The sequence below is a fragment of the Phyllostomus hastatus genome, unplaced genomic scaffold (assembly GCF_019186645.2).
Source record: "Phyllostomus hastatus isolate PE091 unplaced genomic scaffold, TTU_PhHast_1.1 phas_contig_210, whole genome shotgun sequence".
Taxonomy (NCBI): domain Eukaryota; kingdom Metazoa; phylum Chordata; class Mammalia; order Chiroptera; family Phyllostomidae; genus Phyllostomus; species Phyllostomus hastatus.
The window spans coordinates 29747416-29774754 of NW_025333737.1; the positions used below are offsets into that span (position 1 = coordinate 29747416).

At 44.9% G+C, this 27339-nt stretch overlaps 2 protein-coding genes across 3 annotated transcripts; both read right to left on the reverse strand.

Annotated features, from left to right (window-relative positions):
* Nucleotides 1–1811: 1811 nt before the first annotated feature.
* Nucleotides 1812–10661, reverse strand: KRT28 (keratin 28). Its single transcript, XM_045836412.1, has 8 exons — nt 10212–10661; nt 9468–9550; nt 8098–8254; nt 6100–6261; nt 5884–6009; nt 2906–3123; nt 2221–2276; nt 1812–1955 (listed from the first exon to the last, which is right to left on the reverse strand). The coding sequence occupies exons 1-8, from the start codon at nt 10659–10661 to the stop codon at nt 1813–1815; spliced, it is 1395 nt and encodes a 464-aa protein (XP_045692368.1). The 3' UTR covers nt 1812.
* A 4525-nt stretch (nt 10662–15186) lies between these two features.
* Nucleotides 15187–20657, reverse strand: KRT10 (keratin 10). Of its 2 annotated transcripts, none has more exons than XM_045837188.1 (8): nt 18848–20657; nt 17955–18037; nt 17428–17584; nt 17172–17333; nt 16958–17083; nt 16450–16667; nt 15799–16097; nt 15187–15540 (listed from the first exon to the last, which is right to left on the reverse strand). In XM_045837188.1, exons 1-8 carry the CDS (start codon nt 19586–19588, stop codon nt 15437–15439), a joined length of 1890 nt encoding a protein of 629 aa, XP_045693144.1. In that variant the 5' UTR covers nt 19589–20657; the 3' UTR covers nt 15187–15436. The 2 variants fall into 2 exon arrangements, with proteins under 2 accessions (XP_045693144.1, XP_045693145.1); XM_045837189.1 differs by having other exon boundaries at nt 15819–16097; nt 18848–20649.
* Nucleotides 20658–27339: the final 6682 nt, after the last annotated feature.

Here is a 27339-nt window from a genome sequence, read left to right on the forward strand (position 1 = left end):
GACCCTTCGGTTCGCAGGCTGGGATCCAACCCACTGAGCCACACCAGCCAGAGCTTAAGATTCTTCTTGATGTAGTTTCTATTTAACTCACTTGTCCATTCTTTTATTTTACTACTTTCTTTCCCTCCCTTTTGTCTTTGTTCATGTCTCCATTTGAGATAATTTAAAATCTTTGCCAAGAATGACTGACATCACTTTCAATTATATAGATTGAAAATGAAGTTACTAAAAATAAAAATTTCATGACCTAATAAGTGAATTTGCAGAAAAGCCAGAAAAATCTGTTGTCTAATCAAGAAATCACATTAATAAAGCATTATTATTTATTGTATTACATAAAATTACCACATAAAAATGTTATTTTTTTGCAATTTGTAAGTTAATGTTATAATATGTGTGTAGCTATTACAAGTATTGTATATTCTAAGTAATAAAATATTTTTAAGGAAAAATGTGGAAGAGAAAACAACTATATTTAAGTGCCTTTAATGGACATTTTTCTTGGTTTTTTGAACAAGGGACTCCACATTTTCCTTTTCGCTTTGAGCCCTGCAAATTATATCACTGTCTCTGTGCGTTGAACACTTGGGAAGTTATTTCCCCATGAATTTCTAGTAGTTGCTTCATTTGATGACTTTTGGCTCAGGATGTTGTAAATATCCCATCTGTTGCCACTTCTTTGAACTCCCATGAGACCCTTGGGCTGTTGGGTAGAATTCCTGCCGTCCCTGGAGCTTCTCTTTAGACTGAGGCCATATACTAGAGAAATAAGGAGAGCTGCTCCCCTTTTAGTTAGGGAATTTCCTATGTGTCGGATATCCCTGCCATACATTTCGATCCTGAAACACAAAGACACCAGAACCATAATATTCCTCAGTGCCATGAGATTTTAAGTTCTAGAGCAGGTGTTGGTGGTTTGAGTCTGGTTTGCCACCTGACTTTGCACAGCTCATGAGCTAAGAATGGTTTTACATTTTCAAGTGGTTGGGGAAAATCAAAAGAAGAACAGTATTTTGTGACATGTAAAAATTATTTTCAGTTCAAACTTGTGTCCACAAATAAAGTTGTATTGGGACCCAGTCACGCTCACTTGTTTATCTGTGGTCCATGGCTGCTTCTGCTATGACGGCTGAGTGGTTGAAACAGAGACATTATGACCTCCATAGCTTGAAATATTTACTATCTGGGCCTTGACACACACAAAAAAGTTTGCCAATCTTTGCTCTAGAAAAAAATTCATTAACACAAGGCTCATCGCTGTGTATCTTTCCAGAGCTAATCTGGATTGCAGGAGGAATGGTATCTCCTGCAATCCTGGGCAGCATCTGGATCTCCAGAAGAGTTGGAGATGGGATCATTGGTAAAAACACCAGAAATACGCCATCTAGGGGTAGACTCTTCAAGCACAGGAGAATGTCTGAAATTGTCCAGATTATTTGCCCAAACAAAAAATGGTGAGATTTGAAGATGATGCCTACTGAATGTTTAATACTTAAATGTCATGTGGCATTGAACTATCATTCAAAATTATAATACATTCCATCAATGTTTCCCTGTGAATCATACATAAAAAATAAATCGCAAAATAACTATTTATTAGTCATGAATGAATGCAAACAACTGTATGTCAACTTTTTTATTTATTTGAAAATAAACACCCTTCTTCCTGTAAAAGGTAACTAAGAAAACAGGTTTCTTTTTCCCTAAGGAACTTATCTTTAAGAGTAGAAAATGTTTTCATTATCTCCTTGATATTTGGAATGCAGTTGGGCAGGGTCCTTCCCCAAGTTATTCTTTTCCCAGAAGTGATGGCTAGAAAGAAAACCTTTGTTCTGTTTTGCCGCTGGTCATTTTAGATGCCTTTTCTTCAATGGATTGGATCCTTGAGGAAAGGACTTTACCGCGTTGATCTATCTCTTCAACCACCGTCTTCACCAGCGTAGTTTTGGATAAATCTAGAAATAGAACATAAGTGAATACACATAGTCAACACACAAGATTACATAACAAAAAGTTCAACTGCTGCTTGCCATATAGCACATTGTGTATACTTTTGGAGAGGGAATAAGCACAGATTTATAAGAATAGCTTGGAACAGTTTTATTAAAGGAATATTTTATGTTCCAAGCTAAGCACTTTAGTTAAAATTGTTTAAGTACCGTTTGTTGCCATAGTGTGTGACTGCCATTTGCTGCAATAGAAACAACTAGATTTTATTACCTTTAGATGAATTCCCTGAGCTTCCTGATCCAAAGCCTTTTGATTTGGTGCAGGAGCTGTAAAAAACAACAAACCCAGTTTATTTTTTTTAATATTTTTGTTTATCGTGTGAGAAATAGTTATTGAATGGATAGGGGGACGTGAACTTTGTATGCCAAAGACAGATGTTAGTTTTTTTTTTATAAAGGAAAATAGAAATTTGGGGGGCGGGTAGGAGCTGAAAGAAATTAAATGTCATCTAAAGAGAGGATACACCTCGTTTCCATTTGATTTTTAAACTCACAAATTTAAAACTCAGGGTGGATCTATATCTTGTCTGTTTCTCTCTCTCTCTCTCCTGGGGGTTTACGCAGAGAACATTTATTTCAGGGCAGCAGTGATATTAGGAATGAGCTGACAGGTGGATAAAACTGGAGGCAGGGGTTGGGAGAATCTGGAAACCCACAGTAACTAACATGGACGATAAATGGGGGTGTCTGCCGGGACGACCCGGGTCATGAAGGCGGACGAGGAAGAGGCTGTGGTGTACGAAACAGGGGAGAGAGGGCTGCAGAGGCAAGAGGCGAACGCGCCATGCTGCTGTGGGGATAAAGGAGAAAAGGCTCGGAGGCGTGGAAGGTGAACGGACGACGTGTGGTTGTGGTTTCAGATAGATAAAACCGGATTTTCACACGGTGCTACTTACTTCCCATCTCCATCTATCAGGCGGCAGTAGGTTTCGATTTCTTTCTCCAGGTGCACCTTGATGTCCAGCAGCTGCTCGTACTCCAGCTTCTGGCCCTCGGTCTCGGTCCGGACCTGGTGCAGCTGCTCCTCCAGGGCCCGGATCTGAGCCTGGATCTGGGCCAGCTGCGCACAGTAGTTGCTTTCGGTCTCGGACAAGGAGCACTCCAGGGAGTGTTTCTGAGGACATAAAAGATATCAGAGCAAGGGATGAAGGCACTTTGAGGGCTATGCACACCAGTGTTTCCCAGCAAAAAGCAGTACTGCTCCTTAGGTGGAATTTCTGGGGCTCGTCACAGTGAAATGGGAGGTGGAGAGGAGGGAAAGGGCCTGTTCACGGGTGGTGGGGGAGGGGTAGGCCTGCTAGATGACCTGGCATGAGATAAAGGACATTTTGGCCCTAAGACTTTTGACTGTCTCAGTGAACATTCCTGACATGTAGGTAATATTCCCTATGATGACCAACCATATCAAATGTATGATAGGACACTTTTTCGGGCAGCCCAATACAAAATCAATATTGGAAATCTTACATTTTGAAATTACATATTTATTGTTGGGTTGCCTATTGTTGTTCAGTCTCATTCTGCTACGGTCCTCAGAGTTCTCCCACCAGTGTTCCCAGGTCTCTGTGCTGTGTTTCTTTTTCTAACCAGTCCTCGATTTCCTACGGCCCATCAAAGGCCTTTTCTTAAGCTGAGATTGAAATGATGCCTTTACAGGGGTGGGATTTCAAGACAAGAGGTATATTTAATAACACAGCCCAGGTCATTATTGCAACACTACTCTTATGAGTATTATGCCTCCTCATTTCTACTTCCATAGCCTGTAATTTGTCTTGTCATGTGATCCCTACTTCAATTAAAGTCATTTTCCTCTTCCTCTTATCGTATATAAATACACCTGGGTGCTTATTATTTCTTCTGACATTAGTTATTATCCAAGTGTCCACCCCCCCCTTCCACTCTTTTATTCTCCTTTTCATCTCGTATGGAGCAATTTATTTCTTCTTCTTCTTCTTCTTCTTTTTTTTAGCAATTTATGACTGTTTAAAATAAAACTTACTAATCAAAGAAATGTATAAGCCTCTGTCTCTTTCATCACGTATTCTAGGGTGTTGGGCCCAAGTATTTACATGTTAAATTCATTTTATTTTAAAATATATTTATTTCTCCTCCTTATCGCAGTTACAGCACTGTACTGGTTTAAAGTAATTTTCGTGTATATTGCTAAATGTATTACCCATGGACTTGATTCTAAGGCTGTAAAGAGGGAGTTACAAAGTGTGTGTCATAACCGGCAGACGTTGGGTCTAGCAGGCTGATGGGCGCATTACGTGGGTGGTGCTGGGCTCTCCGGAGGCGAGAATGTGGACAGTGACCCGGATGGTAATGAGGAGGGGGAGGCAAGAAGTGGCAAGGTGTCGGTGGGGTGTGTGCTTGGCTGTCCAAAACTTTAATTTCCTTGATGATGTGTCCTCATAGGGTATAGCCTTTCAAGGTTGTTAATACTCTAAAATAAGAGGGCAAAGCATCTCTGTCCCACAGCTTTCTGCTGCAAAGGTGGGCCTGAAGATGAGGAAGGAGGACAGGATGAACTTGGAAGTCGGTGTACTGTAGAAAGTGTATGAGACCTTTATCCGTTTAGACAGCTGCCACCTTACCCATGATTGGTGTGCAAAAATACAGGAGACTATGCTTGGGATCCATCTATGACAAAAGGATCTCAGGTATGGAAGTTCGGCTCTGTGCCACCATTATTCTAGAATTCATGTATGTTGTATGTTAAAAGGGGTTTTTATTGTGGATTCTCTCATGGGCCCAAACTGCAGTACTGGACTGGCTACATAGACCCTAACTACTTTCTAAATCCTTGTTTCTATGTGAAAATGCTTAAATTCTGATCTGGGAACTCAGGAATTCCTTTCCTTAAACACGGCTCAGACATGAGGTGGGGGGGATTGGTACACAGGGCACAGCCCGGGAAGAGGCCCTCAGGGTTCGAGTTGTCGGAGAGAGGGGAATGGGCAAGAGAGGGGGGTTCTGGGGGCTCAGAGTGGCCCGGAGGGTCCTGGGTAGCAGCCCTCAGTGGTGACCAGGGTGAAAAGAGGGGCATGCTGGTGAAGATGGGGTTATTCAGTGGTAAAATAAGTCTCCAGTCTAAATACTACAAGCACTGCACCTTTTCAAGGCAGCTAAATCAAAATCATCTCATTGTCTTGGGTCTTTCTTTCTTAGCTTACTGTCCTCATTTGTATAATGATGGCACTTTTCTTTGTGTTACAGCCTGGGATGGTGACAGGGGACCCCTGGGCCGTATGTGTGCCATAATCCTCAAAATCAAGGCTTTTGGGTCCCGCCGGCCGACACTCTAGAAAGGAGGCTGGTTTTAGTGCTGGGTTGTCTCCGGGGTAACCTCTAAAGAACCGGCCTGGTTCTGCGGGGTGTGCGTGGAAGCGACCTCTGTCCTGGATCCTGTGGTGATGCAAAGCCTACCGGTGTCCATGCAGAATCCGAGAGGCACCCTCTCTTCCTCTGCCTGATGAAAAGCTCACTGCGGCTTTTAATAGGCTTTCGTCAATACTAGGAGCTGCGGATGTCGCTAGCTCTGCCCTGCGAGCTCGCCCGGTGGAAGCCTGCCCCTCAGTTGTCGGGTGGAGCAAAACAGCCCACCGCCCGTGGTCCAGGGCTGAGCTGAACGACCTGAGGCAGGAACTCTTTCACGAAAGGGGCACTGAGCACCCTCCCGGGAAGAAGCCCCCCCGTGGCCTCAGGCAAGAAGAAAGCCCTCTCTGTCTCTCTTTCTGAGTGTCTCGGGGTCTGCCCTTCCTGCTCTTTCCGAGACGTCTTTGTAGGTAAAGCTATGAACAGGGAGAGCGGAAGGGTTTCAGTGAGGCTCCTTCGAATCCCCAAATGCAGGCTGACTCGCGCCGTCACCTACCATCGCCAGGAGGGACTGCAGCTCTATCTCCACCGTCTGCAGGCTGCGTTTCATTTCGGTCAGCTCGGTCCTGGCCGAGGTGGCTGCGCCCGCGTCGTCGGAGATCTGTTGCTGCAGCGTAGCGCTCTGCAGGGCCGGGCGGGTGCAAAGGGGTTAACCAAGTGCGCACGCTCCGGTGGGGTGGGCGTGAGCAGGGCTGCTTGGGGGGGCCCTCACCTTCTCGTTGAACCAGGCCTCCGCGTCCCGGCGGTTCTGCTCGGCGAGGGCTTCGTACTCAGCCCGCATGTTGTTCAGCAGGACCGTGAGGTCCACCCCGGGCGCCGCGTTCATCTCCACGTTCACGTGGCCCCCCGCGGCGCACTGCAGAGCCTTCATCTCCTGCGGGGAAAGGTGGGCCTGGCTTCAGGGGCCGTTTAGGGTCACCTGCAGTCTGCAGCTCGAGAACACTTGCGCTACGTGTTGCTTTGTGTCTCAAACGTTGTGGTTTAAATTCCAGCGGACAATGAAAGGCATGAGATCTTTAAAATGGACTTATCCTATCCATAGTCAGGCCGACCATCTATGGAATTCACAATATGCTCATTAAAACAATCGCAACCAGCAACACAACAAAGGGTCCGCATCTCCAGAGACGTGTTATATTCTTTTAAATGAGAAGGGGATACAAAGTCCAGAGAGGTATTAGGCACATAACTATTAATTAAATGTCAGGGAGTTTCTTCATAGATGTGATAAAGCACTGGAAAAAAAAACTAAAACAAAAAAACAAAAAACACCCTAAAAAAATCCCTGTCTCATGAAACTCTCATACAAGGGACAAGAGCTATCATTCATTAGTGTTTGTGAATGCCAGGCACTATTTTAAGCAGTTTACATGCCTGGACCCAGTCAGGTGTTTAAACCTCTTTATGTCATATGTGCTAATATCAGACGATCACCCAAGATTCTTAGTACTGAAAGGGCTGGGATTTGAACACTCCGCGATCTGAACAGGGTGCGTCCTCTGGCTCCAGTGTCTGCTCTGAGCCCCTGCACTCTGTGGCTTCCCTGTCCTGGGGCGCATCCTAGCCAGAATCATTAAACGGTCTGACCCACTCGAAGAACAGACTTCTGGACACATCAGCCTATCGGTGACCTGGACTTGGTTCCTTAAGGAGCTGACCTTTCTCATTAGTCACAGTGTTTGACGGATGGCCATCTCTGCTTTCTTAAGCCATCTTGGTACAACTGAGACTGGTGGCTTTCCAGGGTCCAACAGGGACAGAAAGTTTGCGTTGCCTGAGGTCACCGCTGATGACCGTAAGTTCTTTTCATGTTTGGGGGGTTTTGTGCAGGATTGCCGTGAAGAAACATTTTCATTGCTATCAAAGTTTTGAACATTGAAGTGCTTGGAGTTATTGTAGGGACCCTGGTCACTGGTGAGGTGGTAAATGGGACATTCTCAGGGGATGTGGAGATGTGAATGGCTCTGTGTTCCCACCCTCAGTGCGTTCAGAGGCACCTTCTTTCGGTGTGTGTGTCTTTAAGGGGGACAGTGAGCCCCGCCATCATCCTGAACCTGTCTGAATGCCCATGCCAGGCTGCGCTGCTGTGGGCGCCCTGTCTGTGCCTGACGTCTCACGCTTGGTGCGTGGGCTTCTCACTCTCCGGCTGATGCTGTGATGGCCCGACCCTTCCACCTCCCTGCTCTGGGACACTCGCTGCCCTCCCCGGTTCTCTTCTATTTAATTTCCCATTTGAATTTTTCCTCCTTCCCCCCTCTCCCATAATTTCCTCCTTTGGGGGCAAGCAGATTTGGTGTTTGAGCCTTTTCTAACCAATGGTGGGGTACATTCTGTCCTAGGTTGTCTGAAAATTTCTCATCTGTGGTTTTGGAGACTTTTGTAATTACTTTTGGGTTAGTAATTTTTTTGGAGGGTTTGAAGTTGCCTGGTGTTATGCATCAAATAAGGGAGCTATTATTGGTTCAATAGTCAAGTAAATCCAGGCTCACTAGGGAGAGAAAACATTGACAGATCACATGATTAACATTTATTACATTGGGGGACGAAGTTCGGAAGGCAGAGTGGCAGCAATGAAATTCTTTCTTTCTATGTCTTGGCATTGTTTGAATTATTCCAATGAGCATGCATCACTAGTCTAACTTCACTGTCTCCCCTAAAGTATTTAAAATGTGCAGGATTGTGATGTGACTGGAAGTCAGGCTTCTCCTACCTGTTCATGGTTCTTCTTGAGATATGTCATCTCTTCACTCAGGGACTCGTACTGCAGCTCCTGGTCGGTCCTGCAGAGCGTCAGCTCGTCCAGCACACGCCGCAGTCCGTTGATGTCGGCCTCCGCGTTCTGGTGAAGCGCCAGCTCGTTCTCGTACCTTGAGAGGCATTACGTGAACATCAGCACAAGTGAGACCGCTTCCAGAGACAGAGCGACCAAGCCTCCGTTGCTTTCCATCGAAAGTTAGAAATTGAATGAAGACTCTTGCCCTGGCTGGCATAGCTCAGTGGATTGAGCGCAGGCTGCGAACCAAAGCATCGCAGGTTCGATTCCCAGTCAGGGCACATGTCTGGGTTGCAGGCCACGGCTCTCAGCAACTGCACATTGATGTTTCTCTCTCTCTTTCTCCCTCCCTTCTCTCTCTAAAAATGAATAAATAAAATCTTTAAAAAAAGATTAGCAAATGACTCTTCAGAAAAAAAAAAGACTCTGAATATTGTAAAAGTACACAGAGAAGGCCGTTCTTCCCTCCTCTCACCCAGTTCTGTGGAGGATAAATCTGCAGCTATTCAACCACACAGATTCCAATGGCGTGTCCCAAGGACATAAAATGTACCATTTTAGAATTTCATCTCAGTTAATATTTTTACTTAGTCAACAAATGTTTGTGAACATCGTTCTCGGCACTATTCTAGATAGGCATAGAAATGCAGTGCTATTTTTGTCCCAACAATGTAATAACTATGTAAATTATGAGTATACCTGATGGAAGTATTATAACATGCTTTATATCATATTACAGTTTTATAACATGCATTGCTTCTTTTAATCTCTTAGGTTGTATTTTTTTTAAGATTTTATTTCTTTTTATTTTTAGAGAGGAAGGGAGGGAGATAGACAGAGAGAGAGAGAGAAACATCAACGTGCGGTTGCTGGGGGCTATGGCCTGCAACCCAGGCATGTACCCTGGCTGGGAATCGAACCTGGGACACTTTGGTTCCCAGTCCGTGCTCAATCCACTGAGCTACGCCAGCCAGGGCTTTAGGTTGTATTTTATATTTTAAAATTTACTGATTTTTAGAGAGATAAGTAGGGGAGAGAAAGGGAGGGAGAGAGAGGGATTTGTTGTTCCACTTATTTATGTATTCATTGGTTGATTCTTTTACTCTTGTGGGTGCCCTGGCCGGGGATCGAACCTGCAACCTTGGCATATTGGGACAATGCCCTAACTCACTGAGCTACCTGGACAGGGTTAATCTCTTAGGTTGTACTTTATTCTATTTGGGAAGAAACTGAAATTCAAATTTTTATTTAACAAAGTAAGTAGATAAGAAACTTCTTCTAGAGTGTAATTATTTTCTATCACTTACTTTAACCGGAAGTCATCAGCGGCCAGCCTGGCATTATCAATCTGCAGAATGACATTAGCATTAGCAGCTGTGGAAGAGATAACCTAGAAGAAACCAGACGGAAGAATACAACAAATGCATCACCTTTATAATGTATTATTTTAAGAGATAAGAAATGTTAGACAGTTAAGTTTTTGCATAAAAATCTGACTTTTGGCCCTGGCTGGCATAGCTCAGTGGATTGAGTGCGGGCTGCGAACCAAAGTGTCACAGGTTCGATTCCCAGTCAGGGTACATGCCTGGGTTGCAGGCCATGGCCCCCAGCAACCGCACATTAATGTTTCTCTCTCTCTCCCTCCCTTCCCTCTCTAAATAAATAAATAAATAAATAAATAAAATCTTTAAAAAAAATCTAAGTTTCATAAGTAACAACCAATATGATTAAAATTTACTTTAAAACTACAGGTATGGTTTATTTTCTCTCATAGACTCATATAACTTTAGAACATAATACTTTCTTATCAATGAATATACTTCAAAATGAACAGTGATGGAATTACTAACATTTTGCTACACTGAAATTCATGAATCAAAGTGCCTATATTTGACTAACAGGAAGAATGATTAGCAAAATAAATAGTAAATAAATACAATACAAATGACAGGTAGCAGTTACGAGGCACTTCCTGTTGTCGTTCTATGTCTTTGGTGAGGTAATTCTTGGTTTCAAATACTTTGCATAGTTTCAGATTTGTGATTTCTCACCTGATTCTTAAGATCTTCGATCATCAGGTGGTATCTGCTATAGTCATGGTCAAGTCCACGGCAAGATCCAGGGCCGTACTTTTCATACCAACCCTTGATTTTTCTCTCCAGTTCAGCATTGGCCTCCTCCAGGGCACGCACGTTATCCAGGTAGGAGGCCAGGCGGTCATTGAGGTTCTGCATGGTCACCTTCTCATTGCCCGAGAGGAGGCCCCCTTCGCTTCCAGCAAAGCCGGCACCGGCAGCATTTCCAAAGGCGCCACCAGCATGGCTTCCACCGGGAACACTGCCCAAGCCCCCTCCCAAGGCACAGGAAAATCCACTTCCAGCGACAGGGCTGCCGCAGGCGCTGCCGCCTGCCACGCCTGCACCCGCGCTGGATGGCCTGACAGATCCACTTCCAGACCGCAAGCAGACGAGCCTGGACCCACTGGAAAACCGGAGAGACATGGTGGTGTGAGAAACGTCCACCCTGTCTGCGATGCTTGCGACTTCAACGAAGAACAGAGTATTGTACACTGATGGTTTCTTTGGGCTTTTATACTCAACGATCGGGATGTTTCTGTTTGAGCTGTGCGTGCCAAAAGGAAAATGGCATCATTCAGATTAGCATAAAATTATGTATAATTGGATGATTTAAAAAGATTAATGTCTACCGTCCCTGGCTATTGCTTTGGGGTGTTCGTTATCTTAAATATAATAGGGTTCATTCTATATTAAGTTCATTACTTTAATTTTAACTTCTAATTTTGAGTGAGTAATCCTTCACTTTCATCTAGACCCTAGGACTATCCCATCATTGTCTGGCACAGGATATGATAAAGTTTTCAAAGTTGAGTGAGTCTGTAATAGGGTACTATCAGCTGCAGCAGAGTCTTAATGACCACAAAGGTATATGAAGAACCATTACCAAGAGAAACATGTATTTCATCCCATTAGAATAAAAAACCATGATATTTAAAAAAATACGATCCTGGTAACCTCTTTCGTCTTACCAGGATGATAAAATCTGCTAATTACCATGAACAATAATGTGAATATTGACTGATTCGTTTATTAAACACGTACAGCCACTGTGTCTGGTGTTCAATGCTAAGTGCAAAAATAAAGACGTGATGCTAACTAAGTGCAGAGATGAAAAAGATACGGTTGCAATTTTTAAGGAATGTGTGGGTAGGACCGGACTGGGGCTCGGAGGCCGTGTGTTAGGTACGTGGATGTGGAGTGGGGGGCGGAGATGAGGGAAACGGGAGGGGGTAGGGAGAGGCGGAGGAGGGGGCAGTGAAGGATGAATGGAGGGAGAAGAGGGAGAGGAGACAGGGGAGGGACGGGAGGTAGGAGGAGATGTGGGGGTGGGGAGAGAGACGGGAATGGAAACAGCGGATGAATGGTCAGTTTCCCACAGAAAAGTTGCTAGGCCACTTCGGGAGAAAAGTACATGAAACAGTTCATGATATTAAAAAATATCTTTTAGATTGAGCCCAGAGAGGCTTGCAGAAAGGGCCCAGATCGTTGTGAAAATGTGGATTAAAAATGTTTCCACCAGATCAGTTTGTTGAGGCACCAAAGGAGATCACGCTTAGCGGAATGTCTAGCGAATGAAAACACTGTCCCCGAAGGGCCGACATCATTGTTATTGCTGTTGTTATTGTGTTACAAACGGGTGTGTGTGTGTAGGGGGCCCTGGGGAGGTCAAGCTGAGAAGGAAGGCGAGGTGAGCAAGAAGTGACCTGAGAAATTTCCTCTTGAAGCAGAGGTTGGGGGCGGGGGGAAGCAGGGGCCGGGCAGGAGGGACTGCTTTCAGGCTTGGGGGTGGCGTCAGGTGTAAAGTCATTTTGTCGCCAGCACTGTCTGGGCGTCTCCTGGAACTGTGCTGGCACCAGCAGCCTGAAGACTGGTCAGCTGCTACTTGTCACCAGCAGTCACGTGGCCTTTACATGCTGCTTCTGGGCACAGTTGTACGACCTTTCTTCGCTGCAAAGAGCCTTAGATAGTGCCTAGTCTCACCCCTTTATTTGGCAGGTGAGGCAGCTGGGACCCAGAAACCTTAAACCAGTTGCTCAGAGTCACCGGGCACATGCAGGTAAAGACGTGGCGTGACGTGTGAAGACGCCACGAGATCCTGTCACCACGAGCGCAGTTTAGATACACTCTAAATGAGCCACGCTGATACACATGCCCACTTTCAGTGTTGTCGTCAACAGTATTTAACGTGTCACGTAAAGTGTAGAATCATTCTTTTAATGTTACTGAGTTATTGAATCAAAATATTGAAGAATTGGACTATTATAAAAGGAATGATAAATCTCTTCAGTACCCGATTATTAACTGTAAATAATAATAATAATAATAATAATAATAATAATAATAATAATAATAATAATACAAGTTATGGGTGTAACGTGCCTTCACCCTGCACGTGTGAAGACAATGTTTCCAAAAGAACGTTTGTGTCAAAAAAGGAGAGAAGCCTAAGTTAAGGTGAATGGTTACTCCTTTATCAGCATCACAGCCTGCAATCCCACATTAACTGCTCTTGCCCCTGTCCTTCTACTTCCACCAGGGGGCAGTGCTCACCTTCAAATGGATCGGAACTTTCGCTTAGAAGCTCGGGAATAAAGACGTTGAAATGCATGCTTATAACCACAAAATGAGCTCTTTCCCTAATTCCTGCTCTCAACATGCAATCTAGATAGTAAATGCTGGATGGGCCTTGTTTAGTTAACCTCACTGTAGCTATTTTCCCTAAGCTGACTATTACAAAGTTTCTTTTCCACCCCAAAGTATCAAGTGATCGTGAACACCCAAGTCAAGTGCAAAGCTTGAAGGCCTGTAACAGCATAAGACAGAGTCTTTGGAGAAACAAGCTTTTGCTGTTTAGTAGGATTCCACACGAGCGCCAAAAATGGGCTCTGCTGGTCCCATTGGACACTGTCCTGCTTAAATAGCAGGGCTCTGGAACAGGTGTAAAATCTGCACGGGTATGTACAGGATTTTAAAAAACATTTTATTTATTTGTTTTTAGAAGGAGGGGAAGGGAGGGAGAAAGAGAGACATTGATGTGGAGAGAAACAATCGGTTGTCTCTTGTGCCCCCCACTGGGGACCTGGCCAGAAACCCAGGCATGTGCCCTGACAGGGCATTGAACCAGTGACCTTTCCGTTCACAGCCAGCGCTCAACCCACTGAGCCACACCAGCCAGGGCGACAGGATCTTTTTTTGATTAATAACTACATGATAAATCTATGTGATAGAAATAGTGACCTGCAAAGTTAACTTTTTTTTTTTTTACTATAATACTAATGTTCTTGTTAAATCAAATTGTTTAGACTGACTGCCTTTATTAAACTGTAGTTTTGGAGTCCAGTAAAAAAACTCATTTTAAAAAGTAGTTTTTATCAGTTTTATTGAGATACAATTGACATACAGCGCTGTGTAAATATGAGGTATACAGCATAATTATTTGACATACATATGTTGCAATACAACTACCACAGTAAGTTTAGTGAACACCAACCAAGAAAGTAGTGCCTTCACAAAGTGAAGTGACTATAAAGCATTGTTTAAGGAGACACTGGAAAGTGGAGAACTTGAGTCAACAGGACCACCATCACTCAGACCTTTCAGGAAGGGAGGTTTGGCTCCCCCACCCAATCAGATAAAGAGCTCTGACCAGCTGAGATTCTGGTTTGTGAATGAATGGGCAGGAGAGACAAAGCTTCCTAACACTGATCTCTTCAGAATAAGGAGAAGGGTCATCTCAGATTAGGGACAATACCCTAAGTCCCAGGGACTTGGTTAACTTTGTTAGATAATAAGTATTTTAAAAGACAGTGTTTTTGAACAGCAGTCAGCATATACACAGCCGGTGTTGGAAGCCCAGTGGTGTGCTTCAGGACTTCACCGGGTGGCAAGGCGGGGCTTCAATAGTGAACCTCGGAAGACTGCTCCCTCCATCCCTACAAAGAGTGGCCAGCACATACATGACAGGACATCTGGGCTAACGTGGAGAATCTCTGAACTATGGTAACATTTGGTGCCAGGCAGGTCATGGAAACGACTCTAGGGAAATTTATTCACATGGGAACAGGGCTGCAGTCACCCATTTGGGGTACAGAGAGAAGGGTTTACCTAGCGGGAGTCCCCAGTAAATGGCTTGGGGACCAGGGCTCAGGTCCTTGGGAAAACTGCAGCTCAAATCAGGAAGGATGTTGAAGAATGCCACTTGTTAGACCCGGGACACATCAGGGAACATACGGTAGTCTCAGGGGCAGAGAACAACTCCAGCCCTGACCCACCCCATATAGTAGCACAGTATGAAGTAGTATGATTTGGGTTTTTACCCACTGAAGGATGTGCTGATGGGGTTGACCCTACAAGTACCAGATTTTTAGTACTGATCCCTGGGCATGGTTGCAGAGGCTAAAACCTGGAGGTGTCCCTTTGGTTAAACTGGCATCACCATGGCTTGCCAGTGCTTCTCCCGTTCATCTGATGGACACCGCGTGATTCTGATGTGATTCCACTGTGCTAGATAGAGAACACTGGGAAATCTCTCTTAAGCTGTATAGCAATTGGGCAGAGGCAACATAGTAATGGGAAGGAAACATGGGCAGGTAAATGGGAGAAGTCAGGTAATCAGAAAATATGAAATTTCCAATTCACTTTATTTTGGGGGTCTTAGTTGGGATATTTCAGAATTTCCAGGCTTGAAATGATTTGAAGACAGAGCTTTCTACATGTTGTGTGTCTTTAAGAAAGAATAAACGTGGTGACTTGTGGCCTTTTTACTCAGTAAGACTGCAGATACTGGCCCAACATGCCCACAAGATTAAAAAATGTATTCAGGCAAATCGTAACGACAATAACTCTCTTTTCGGAATGTCTGTAGAAATCCATCCTCAAATGCTATAGTTAATTAATATTTCAAGTAAAAAGATCTCATTTAAATAAAGATAATTCTGACCAAATAAGATAGTTTGCATCAGTAAGAAAGTTTATTGATTCATTAGTAAATGAGAATAGAAATTTTTCTTTTTTCTCCCCCCTTAAAGAACACTTTCTGGTAAAGTGAAAAGAAGAAATACAGAAACCACAAAACACCTTTTAGACACCTTATTTTCAAAGAGGGAGCCTATTTCCAGAGACCACTAAGAGTGGAGTGTTTTCTTGGAGACCTTGTTTTTCATGCATCTGTACAAAACGGCCTTTCCTCTTGATGTGGCTTAATAGTAGTGTTTCTTGGTTTCCGACTCGACCACAGATGAAAGGACTCTACCATCAGGTGCCACTTCTTCAAGAATTGTCTTGATCACTCTGGTTTTAGTATCTGTATGTAAATCACGAAAAAAAAAAAAGACTTTAGACTAAGCAATTTGTGGGGGTCCCCATTAATGGACATGCAAAATTTCTAAAAGAAAAATACACTAAATTTAAAAAGAAAATTTACTTTTTAACGTTGCTTACTCCCCCTCCCCCGCAATGTTTAAAATACAGCATTTTCCCTTCAGTATAACTTATTTTAAAAAATGCACGTAGGAACCCTAAAGTTTTAATCATTTAGAAAGTTAAAACTAATTCTAATTACCCCAGCTAGTTTCTGCTGACCTTGGTCCCTTAGTTGAGGACTCGCCAGTGGACCCGGAACCGGACTTCTGGCCTCCTCCGCCGGAGCTTCCGCCGCCGTAGCCGCCGCCGCCACCGCCGCCGGAGCTTCCGCCGCCGTAGCCGCCGCCGCCGCCGGAACTGCCGCCGCCGTAGCCGCCGCCGGAACCGCCGCCGCCGGAACTGCCGCCGCCGTAGCCGCCGCCGCCGCCGGAACTGCCGCCGTAGCCGCCGCCGGAACTTCCGCCGCGGCCGCCGCGGTAGCCGCCGCCGCCGCCGCCGCTACACGGGGTAAATGTTACGTTGAGTTAACTGTAACCCGCGGAGTGGGCGCGTCGCTTTCCCGCTTACTGGTTCTTTAGAAAATACAATGTCTTCAGGGGGCGGGGAAACCTCTGCCCAGTATGTATTTTAAAACTCATTCATTAAAACCATTTTATGCACACACAGCCCTAAGAATCAAGTTCGTGAGACACCGAGGCTGGTTGCGTACGCCTTTTCTCTGTGCTCTGCTTCCCCGCTTCGCTCCGCTTTCTCCCAGTCTCTGGCACTTCCCTGGGCTATGGGAGAGCCTTGCGATTCGGAATATTGAACAAAAGCAGTTCAGATAATTTTTGAACATTGTATAACTTACCCTCCCTCTCCTTCTAGCAGGCTGCGATAGGTTTGAATTTCAGTCTCCAGTCGAATCTTAATGTCCAGGAGTTGCTGGTATTCCGCGTTCTGGCATTCGGTTTCAGCTCGAATCTGCTGCAGTTGCTCCTCCAGAGAGGAGATCTGGACCTGAATCTGGGAGAGCTGCGCACAGTAGCGACCTTCTGTTTCTGCCAAGGAGGCTTCCAGGGATTGTTTCTGAAAAGAGGAAAGAGTACATGGTGGCTTAACGAGCCTTTAGTTCAACTGAGAACGGTGAATCTTATTTAGCAATTGAAGACATCATATAGAAGCATAAAGAAAAGGAATAGAATTTGTGTTTTCCATTTAATAACAAATTTCAGTTTCAGCACTTTTAGATTGATGCCAGTAATGCTTTTCTCCCATTAACAAAGAGCTCCGATTTTTATTGCTACTTTCTCTGCATTTTCTGTTGTTGCATATTCTTACTGAGCATGAAACTTTGTGTGAGAGAGTTATTAACATACCAGGGCTAGTTGGGACTGTAGTTCGATCTCCAGACCTTGAACATTGCGTCTCAGTTCGGTAATCTCATTCTTCTGGCTGGACATTTGTTCAATGTTATTATCGATTTCCGTAGTCAGTTCCTTGCTCTAGAGTATGAGGAAAAAAGGGAAAGGTGAGAAAATCTGCAATGATAACTAAATCTTCGTTGGCTTCCCCCGAAGGAAGGTGGCTTACCTTTTCATTGAACCAGGCTTCTGCGTCTTTGCGGTTTTGTTCAGCAAGTTGTTCATACTGGTTTCTCATGTTATTCAGAAGTTGGGTCAGATCAACACCTGGGGCAGCATTCATTTCCACATTCACATCGCCAGTGGACACATTTTGAAGGTCTTTCATTTCCTGTTTGAGGAACAGAGAAAATCAATGACTGCTCTGGGGCCAAAATGAGCAGTCTGTTGGCTGGGGAAAGTCTGTATTAACGTTTTTGCATTACCTCGTCATGATTCTTCTTCAGGTAGGCCAGCTCCTCAGTCAGGCTCTCGATCTGCATCTCCAGGTCGGCCTTGGTCAGGGTCAGCTCGTCCAGCACCCTGCGCAGGCCGTTGATGTCGGCGTCCACGCTCTGGCGGAGAGCCACCTCGTTCTCGTACCTGAAACAAGCACAGCACAGTTACTGTCTATAACCTAGAAGGGAGGTGCGCCAGATGAAGGCAGAGACTATTTAAAAAGCAAATATAAGTAGACTTTATATCATGGCAACATTTATTGCATATTAATTCACAAAGGGATATTAGTGGTTTAATGCACAGAAACTTAGCAGTTACTTTAAAATGCATTTTCTTCTTTTAATATTGCCCAGAAAGGTATATTGAAATAGAAAATTTCTCTCGACAGCTCCAGTGCTATTTAATTTTAAATGGATTGAGAAAAAAGTAATTGCTATTGTGGACATCCAAAGTCATTGTTAAAAACAACTCATGTATTTGTTGTGACAGCGTTATACCCATTTGCTTAGCTTACTTCAGCCTGAAGTCATCGGCTGCCAGCCTGGCGTTGTCGATCTGAAGCAGGACATTGGCATTGTCGGTGGTTAGATTCAGGATCTGCGGGAAGAGGTAAAGACATCAGACACAAATGTGGCTTTTACAGCGGCATAGGTGAACTGCATTTTTATGTTGTTCTCTTACACAATTTTGGAGAGAATTTTTATTTTAAATATGAAGTATTGCAGGCTTACCTGTACACTTAAATTGGGTCATTTGTTTTCTTGAAGGGTTTATACTCTTCTATTTCTATTTCATCCCATTCTGAAAACTACTTGGAATTCTATAGCTGTGTTCCTGCACGCATGGCCCCCTCTTATACTGTGTGATTTCCACGTAGGTCAGCCAAGTTTTGACTGACTCATACCTTATTTGGTTTGATGCGTTACAAATATACACTTTAAATGAATACATGCTAAGCTGGCACACAGTAGGTACAATTCACAAATCCCTAGAGGCCAGCGATATCTCATTTCATACTGGAGAGTTAATGTTTCTTGCATTGTTGGCAATGAGTGCTTTTTTTGTTATCAATCTGAAAAGTATTTTGTTCGGACTCATTTAACAATTGTTTCAGTTTTCAAATGTGTAAATGATCTCGTGTATTTTAACTATGGACTCATTATACACTAATTAAAACCAAAAAAATTTTCAATAATCCACCACCCTATAAGACACCTAACACAGGCATTAGATGGAGATTGAAGTGACCATCCCGTCACAAATACTTACCTTGGGTGAGGCTGGATTGTTTTTGGAATCAAGAAAGTAACACAGGCAAACATAGCGAATGGCTACATCATAGTTAATTTAAAATTGATCACATGGCTGAAAAGTAGGCTTCAAGTTGGACTTTCAAACGCCCCTTACCTGATTTTTAAGGTCTTCGATGGTCTGGTAGTATTTGTCGTAGTTGCGAGGCTGGCGCTGGCCCGAGTTGCTATTCTTTTCGTACCACTCCTTGATTTTGCCTTCCAGCTCGTAGTTCGATTCTTCAAGAGCCCGCACTTTGTCCAAGTAGGAGGCCAGGCGGTCGTTCAGGTTTTGCATGGTTACTTTTTCATTTCCGGAGAGAAGGCCACCGTCTCCTCCAAATCCACCACCACCACCACCACCGCCGAAGCCTCCAAAGCTGCCTCCGCCGAAGCCCCCACCGCCGAAGCCCCCACCGCCGAAGCCGCCTCCTCCAAAACCGCCGCCTCCGTAGCCCCCACCAAAGCTGCTGCTTCCATAGCTTCCACCAAAGCTACCTCCACCGAAACCACCTCCTCCGCCGCCTCCTCCTCCATAGCCGCCTGATGAACACAGAAAGCCCCCACCGGAGCTCCCACGGCTAAAAGAGCCACCACTGAACCCTCCCCCTGAGCTATAGCCTCCACCATGGGAGCTTCTGCTGCTCGAAACCCTGAGGGATCCTCCGCCGCCGCCTCCTCCTCCACCCCCTCCTCCTCCGCTGCGGGAGGAAGAGTACTGTTTGCTTGAGCTGTACCGAACAGACATGGTGATGCTGTTTAGCCCAGGGAGCGCCTGCTGCTGCCACCAGGGACAGTGGCAGGCCTTTATATACTGAGAAGGTGTGGCCCACGCGTGGTCGAGTTTGCTTACTTGCATAGTTTTCTTTTTGCCAATTTAGCATCTTTGGCTGATGATTGCATAAATTATCTTCAGTAATAACCAATCCCAATCGGTATGGTTTTAAATTTGTCTTGAGAACAAACGAGAGGCGTGCTGTGTTGAAACTGAAGATGGGTGTAGTTCAGATAAACATGCTTTTTAACCTTTTGAAGGACATTGGGCAACTGTTAAAATCCAGTTTGAGCTCAGCACTGATTTAGGTTGTATAGCATGGTTGCAAAGTTTGGAAAAAGAATTTTAACTGCAAAATTATGGTAATAGAAGGTTTTTAAAATTCGTGTTTTAAACAGTTTTAATTAATTGGAACAACAAATAGCATAAAGCCTGCCAGAATCATGCTATAATTTAAGAGATCTTGTAGAAAACTGTAAGCAACTAAAAGGAAAATAAAACACATATGCTAAACAATTTTACTAATGTTTAAAAGTTGCCATGAATAAAAAGTTAAAACCACAAAAGCACAATTTAGGAAATAGGAAATACACGTTTGTATACGTAGGGAATCTTTTATTTGGGTGAATGAAAATATATTGATATTTTACCTAGGAAATTGGAAGTCAATAATGATTTAGGAATCTTCTAATTTAATGGTGTTGCTCTTTTTAACATTAGAAAACAAAAATCATGAAATTACCATTTTTTAACTGTTAAGACCATAAGGTAGACATTCTTAGCACAAGATATGAAGAACTATTCTCCAATACTTTCCTATACTAAGTTTGATTGACTGAAAGGGAAAATTTAGGTATGTCATGATTGTGAGTAAATAATTTGCTTGCAAGAATATTAATGTAGATTAGAGAATGATACTCTCTCCAAAAATTATGAACTAGACTGTGAACACATATTTCCAAGCTAGATCCTGTTTCTCAAAAAAAAAAAAATTCTGTGGGTATAGTGTGTGTAGAATTTGGTATAACAATTTGTCTAGTGAAGTATTTAATTGGGACTTTAATACACAGTATAAAATTATTTTGTATTTATTCATAGACAATGGCATTGCTATGTATGGATATCCATTCACACACACTTTATAATTATACAGTGCTACTTGTGATGCTGTGTTTGTATAATCTCTGAAATAAGCTGCTGAGTTAGGGGTGGTGGTTCTTGTCTCCAGCCCATGGACAAGGAAGGTGAAGCTGAGAGAGGTTATGATTCCGCCTGAAGATCTGGAAAAGGTGGTTGGACTGGGATTAGAAACCTGGTCTTCTGATGCCTGGCTTTTGGCTCTTTCCTGCTCTACCTGCGTGTGTGTGTGTGTGTGTGTGTGTGTGTGTGTGTGTGTGCACGCTCGCTGTGCTCCCGTGGATGGATCTGATGGAACTGATGCCTCCATTCCTCACCACGAGCTTCTCCACATGGGAAAACAACACCGCACAGCACCGCACAGCACAACAAAACAACACAGCAAAGCGAGCTTGCAAGCACGACAGTTTCGACAGGATGGTATTTGGCACACACTCTTCTGTTTCTCACTGCTTTTACAAATTAAATTTATAGCTGCACATTCCAGCTTATGAAAGCTCTAGAGATAGTTTCTGCGGGGAAAGGGAACGTGGTTGGCAGGGGAATGAAGTGTTGATTGTCAGAGCGGAGGTTCCTACCCAACAAATTGCAGCTCCTCCGACCTGTTCGCGCACGCAAGTGGGGCAGTAGCTAGACGGAGAAACGAAACCCAGCCGTGGGAATTGATCCTTGGTGGAGATAGTCTGCAGTGAAGCGAAGCCGTGATAAGTCAGGATGGGGCGGAAACATACTCTGCTAAGTTCACAGAGGATGTTGAAGGCTTGGTATGAACGGGAGCAATTTGGAAAGAAAACATTTTAGTTTGAGTTTTTGAAAGATTTTTCCCTGTAATTATCACAAGTGTTGAGTCTTGAACTTACCAGTTATTGTTTGGTATTAGCCTTTAATTTCTTGCCCCTGGTGGGAAAATATAAACATCTCCATCTAGTTTCAGTTAGGTGACAAGTGGTGTGAGGAGACCTGTTACAATTACATTAAGTCGAAGAATATATGAAAGGAAACCATTGCGTAAAAGTGCATGGGAACAGAAACATGTATAGATTCTTCTAATAACCGACTGTAACATTTAATTTAAGCCATCTCTAATGTCATCAAAGATTACTTACTAATCTGTACCCCCTACAAATTAAATTGTCTTTATTTGCGCTGTCGTGTGTGGAAATCAGCTTCACCACGAGGGAAAGTGGAGATGCCGTGCAGGAATTCAGCTCACTGGGTGAATATTTCTGACCGTCAGTTCCAATCTTGGCACAGTTTACACTTGAGTGCCATAATCCATCGTGACTGTAATTTTATTGTTCTCAGTTTTTATTATGTCTCCATGTGAGACCCATCGATAGGTGGGTGCTGAGCAGACAGAAAAGTGGGTAAGATTCAGCTCCTGCCCTGAAGGATGGTACGAGTCGTCACGATCTAACTGAGGAGAGAAGCCACATGTCATCACCGTGGGCGCCATGACAGTGACAAATGAAGCGGGCGGGGGTGGGCTGGGGGTGGGGGAGGAGTTAACCCTTTCTGAACGTCTACTGTGTTTTAGATGGTTTATTCTCCTTTACCCCTCCCCCACATCCTCTATGACAGGTATTATTTACCTCATTTTATAGCTTTAAAAAGCTTCAGGAACCCTGGCTGGCGTAGCTCAGTGGATTGAGCATGGGCTGTGAACCAAAGTGTCGCAGGTTCGATTCCCAGTCAGGGCACATGCCTGGGTTGCAGGCCACGCCCCCCAGCAACTGCACATGGATGTTTCTCTCTCTCTCTCCCCCCTCCCTCCTTCCCTCTCTAAAAGTAAATAAAATCTTTAAAAAAATAAAAATAAATAAAAAGCTTCAGGAATTTGCCCACAGTGACCCAGCTAGTTTATGCTAGAGCCTGGTTTTTAATCAGGCCTGTGTAACTTCAAAGGCGAGGCTGTTTTCCGACACTGAACTACCGCTGTAAGACTGATGAGTGAGGAGCCTTGGAACGGGTCACCATGGGACAAAGTTCCGTGAAGCAGGTGAAATTTCAGCTGCGTCTTGTGAAGGATGGGCAGGGTTTTCCGAGCGTGCAGCGGCAGACACAGGACTGTTCTTGGAAGTGGGATCTGTGAAAACGCCAGTCACGTGGTCACCAGATGGACCTGTTTGGCTGGGGCGGATGGTCCAGCTTGATTGCTTTCTTTTTAACAGATTATAGGACGCACCTTCAACAGTTCTTGGGAATACATAGGCAACTAAGATACAATTCCTGCCCCTCAAGGAGTGTTATAATCTGTTGTTCTTGGAGAGGCAAACAAACATGCCCATGGAGCAGAGATTATAATGGGGTAATCTGGGCTTTTTGAGGTGTGGGCAAGGTGTTGAGGGGGTGCAGAGGGGCGCTCCAACCGTCTGTGGTTGTGGTGTGTGGGGGGGGGCACAATTGAAAGAATAGTGAAGTCAAGTTTGGAGGAGAAGGTGACTTTGGTTTAAGATGTGAATTTGAAGTCCTAGTGGCAGGATGTTCATGTAAAAAGAAAAACGTCGTTCAGCAGTTAGAGCCATAGCACCGTATTGTTCAGGAGAGAGGTTAGGGCAGTGGGCTTCAGGCGAGCGAGCGAGGGTCCCTAAGGGAAAGAATTTAAAAAAGAAACGAACAGGAGAGCCAAGCCCGAACTTGGGGGACAGCCTGGTCAGGAGCTGGGCAGAAGAGGTGGAGACTAATACTGAGCCGAGCACCCGGGACTTGGGGGAGGGGGGAGAAATAGGGAAGCCGAGGGAGGATGGCGGGTGGTCTCCGGAGAGCCTGGTCGAGGGGAAAGGGGGCTGAAGGAAGACCGTTGGTTTGTCAAGTGCAAACCATTGGCGTCCTTTCAAGGGCAGGGTTAGTAGAGTGCGGCGGGCAATTCGTGAGGTAGTCAGTGTCGGAATTGATGGCTTTGCTTATGGTATCTTATTTTCATGTGCTCCAGGCTGTCCCATCTCTTCTTTAACTGCTTCTGGCTTCTGGGTCATGGTTAGGACGGGTGCGGGTGTCGGTGCTGTCCCCCTGCGGTTAATTCGGCTGGGCCTCTTGAAGCACGTCACTGAGTCAGCCTTCTTACCAGCTTTGCTTGCCTTGCTGTCGGGATTTGGAGTGTCCCAATTTCGTCCTTACTTTGCTTCAAGGAAAATTCTCTTCTGAAGTTTTTAGTTGAAAATTCTACTTGCAATTTTCTTTTCTCTGATTGAGTAACTGAGGCGTAGTGAATAATTTAGGTAGTTGCAGGAAGATGAATCTGGTAATGCAGGTTATGCCTCGAGATGACAAGGTAGATAAAGCTAAATGTTTAGCATTTTCTATTGTTTATCAAACAAAGTTTGAGCACTAGACGTTTTGTACTTGAATGTTGTGTGACTTGGTGTGAATCGCTGGACGGGCCCTTCTGACCACACCACGCACGGAGCAGGAGCCAGGTGGAGAGTTGCAGAGCTGTTGGGCGGCTTTAGTATCCACCCCCTTCCAGGGGGCCGCGTAATCAGAACGACTGAGATAAGGCCCCAGCTTCTCACTGGCAGCCTTAGAAAGCGGGAGGCGCTAAAACCCGAAGGCACTCCCATATTACATAATTTCTCTAAAACTTCTGACGATGCACGGATGGGAGCCACAGAAATACAGAAGTGCATACAGAAGGCTTTTCAGTGGGGAGTAGCAGGGAGGTTAGGTGGGTGGGCTCTGGAGTCAGATGGCTTGGGCCACAGTCCAGGCCCCGCCACTTGCTGTGTGGCTTTGTGTCATCTCTGAAGTAGGAATAATGGGTTTTCCTTCTTATACTTCCATGCGTTAGTAAATATGCAGCCTTTGGAGCAGTGCCTGGCATGTACAGAATACATGTTTAACAAGTGTCTTTTGTTAATTCTTACCACTGTCTCTGTGATCTGTTTCTCAGAGACTAACCCACTGTCTGGCCCATAGTAGGCCAGCACCATATGAATGAATGAAAGGGAAAGATCGGGAGGCGGAAGATGGCTAGTGAGGAGGAGGATGGCTGGGAGGGGAGTAGGGCGGGGAACGGTATCCTGGGGATAACTTTGTGATAAACCATGCCTTCTGTTTTACTCCGACTGATGCTTGCTTCCCTCTTCCACTGTATCCTTCTGTTCATCTCCCACACCCACCAAGTCAGCAACTTGGTCACGGTTTCTTTTGTCATATCTGATGAGTTTGTTTCCTTTGTCTCGTCCCTCTGCAACTGCCCCTCCAGGCTTTACCACTTCTCACTTCTCTCGTGGGGCTGCCTCGCCAGCTTCGGAAGTGTGTATCTTGGCTCGCGTGCTGCCTTGTCACTTGAGGTCTGTTCCATTCACTGATGCCAGGTCGATGTTCCTGAGAGTTTTGTCATCACTTTGCCCACACGCTCAAGCGCACCTGCAAGGGGTTTCTCTCGTGGATACGCTCCGTCTGCTCAGTAGCCTCGCCCCGCCCCCTCTGCCCCGCCCCGTGCCCCTGCGGCGGAGCGGGGGTGCCGGGTCCTCCCCGTAAAGTGGTTCTGCGGCCTCGGGCAAGGCACGCGGCCTCTCTGGGCCTCATTTTACCGCCCTGTAAAACAGGGATAATAATACTAGTGAATAGTAAAATATGAATAGTAAAAGTAATAATTACTATCCGGTGAAAACATGTTAGCATTTTCTTTAGAAATTCTTTAATTATGAGCAAGCCTTTCTTTCACATCTTGGCTGAAACACTATGTTTTATCCCGTCTTAAGGCCTTTGTTGCTCCTGGTTCGGGGCATCCGTCTCCCACTTTGCTGCTCATTCGAATCACCCCGCCTCAGCTCCAGCTCTGGCTTCAGCGCCGTCTCCTTCGGGGGTTCCTCGCCCTGAGTCTCGTCACGGCTGTCGCGTTCCTTCCATTTCCCGTGTGCAACCGAGTGCTTTCCAAGATGCTGTATTATTATTGTGCCCAATGAGGGAGAGTAAGTTCCTTTGGAGAAGGGAGGGTGACTTACACTCTTTTAAAAATGATTATTTATTTATTTATTTTTAGAGAGAGGGGAAGGGAGGGAGGGAGAAAGAGGGGGAGAGAAATATTGGGTCGGTTGCCTCTCATACGCGCCCCAACCGGGGACCGAACCCACAACCTATACATGTGCCCTGACCGGGAATCGAACTGGCGACCATTCGCTCTGGGGGACGACATCCAGCCTACCCAGCCACACCAGTCAGGGCAGGCGACTACACTGTGGTTGTGCCTGGCAGATGCTTACCGTTCTCTGAATGTTCTCCCGTCACCTTTCCCCCCTCTCTTTCCTTTGTCCTTATTTGCTGGTCACAGGCCTGGGCTGCTGGCTGGGTCCCCAGTTGGGGGTGTGCAAAAGGTGATTGATGTCTCTCTCACACGCTGGTGTTTCTCTCCCTCCCTTCCCTTCTCTCTAAGAAGTAAATACGTAAAATCTTTAAAAATAAGTAGTAAAGCTGATAGTACCAAATCAACCAACCAACCAGCCTCTACACACTCCAGTCAAAACTGCAGTGGCTGTTTCTCTCCCCCATTCATAAAGCCAAGCAAATCACTTTAGATCCAACTGTGGTTCTCTATCAAAACTGATCATCTCTCTGCCTGGCTGGCGTAGCTCAGTGGATTGAGCGCGGGCTGGGAACCAAAGTGTCCCAGGTTCGATTCCCAGCCAGGGTACATTCCTGGGTTGCAGGCCATAACCCCCAGCAACCACACATTGATGTTTCTCTCTCTCTATCTCCCTCCCTTCCCTCTCTAAAAATAAATAAATAAAATCTTTAAAAAAACAAAACAAAACAAAACAAAACTGATCATCTCGAAGATGGCTGGTAATAAGAGAAGATAACTTTATTACCAGGGCTTGTTAAATTTTACTTAGGAAGCCTGGGCAGATCAGAGAATAACAGAGAAAATTTCGGATTACAAACGGGAATCACACACGGAGATTAAAGATTGTGATGAAAGCGGCAATCCGCCACTCTGGTGATTTCAGCGAATATGTGTGATGTACTTAAATTTGAAAGAATAACTGTCTCTTGAAGTTAATCAATTAATCTTATTGTTCGGAGATTTTAAAAATACTTAAATACTTTGTTACGTCCGTGTCATAACAAATCGAGAACAGTTCTTTGTCCTGTCACCTTTTTTTGGGGGGTGGGAATGACACGGAATAGGTTTAAATAGCTGTGTAAATGTAACATACAATGACAGTGGGGAAAGTTATCACGACCGTTTTTTTTGTGGCCTCCTTCCCCAAGGCCGACAGCAACGCCCAAAGAACGTCGTGTCATTCCTCGGGTTAAACCCATTCCATCGACGTGTAAGTAACGTTTGCCGTGGCAGTTCTCCGATAATTAGACCTCGTGGAGCTTATTGAGACTTTTCTCTGTTCCAGGGCTGAGTGTTTGTCTCATCAAATCCTGACAGCAACTGCACACAGGCTTTTGTTTTAACTAAGAAGGGGCCCAAAGTTATTCAATAAAGGGGCTCCTGTGGGGTTTAAACACAGATCTATTTGTCTATTTAACACCATGTAAGAAACTCTGACCCGGAATTGTATTTTCCAGTCTTGTAACTTAGAAAATTAACAAGAACATGTGAGTTTCTTTCTCAGATTGGACAAGCCTTCCCTGTTCCCTTCCCTGTTCCCTGGTTGCACTTGCAGCAAGAAAACAGACGGACTTGCAAAGAGCGAGACCCGGGCAGGAGCCCCGCTCTTGCAGAGGGCCGGCCTTGTAGG

What these genes read in the sequence shown, in the direction of transcription:
- KRT28 (XM_045836412.1), bottom strand. Translation starts at nt 10,661, where the DNA reads ATGTCTCTCCGGTTTTCCAGTGGGTCCAGGCTCGTCTGCTTGCGGTCT. An exon ending in GCTGATGACTTCCGGTTAAA is followed by an intron (nt 8,255 to 9,467) that starts GTAAGTGATAGA and finishes ATGCCTCTCAAG; the next exon opens with GTACGAGAACGAGCTGGCGC. An exon ending in TGCAGTCCCTCCTGGCGATG is followed by an intron (nt 3,124 to 5,883) that starts GTAGGTGACGGC and finishes TTATGTCCTCAG; the next exon opens with AAACACTCCCTGGAGTGCTC.
- KRT10 (XM_045837188.1), bottom strand. Translation starts at nt 19,588, where the DNA reads ATGCAAGTAAGCAAACTCGACCACGCGTGGGCCACACCTTCTCAGTAT. An exon ending in GCCGATGACTTCAGGCTGAA is followed by an intron (nt 17,585 to 17,954) that starts GTAAGCTAAGCA and finishes TGCTTGTTTCAG; the next exon opens with GTACGAGAACGAGGTGGCTC. An exon ending in AAGCCTGGTTCAATGAAAAG is followed by an intron (nt 17,084 to 17,171) that starts GTAAGCCACCTT and finishes CTCATACTCTAG; the next exon opens with AGCAAGGAACTGACTACGGA.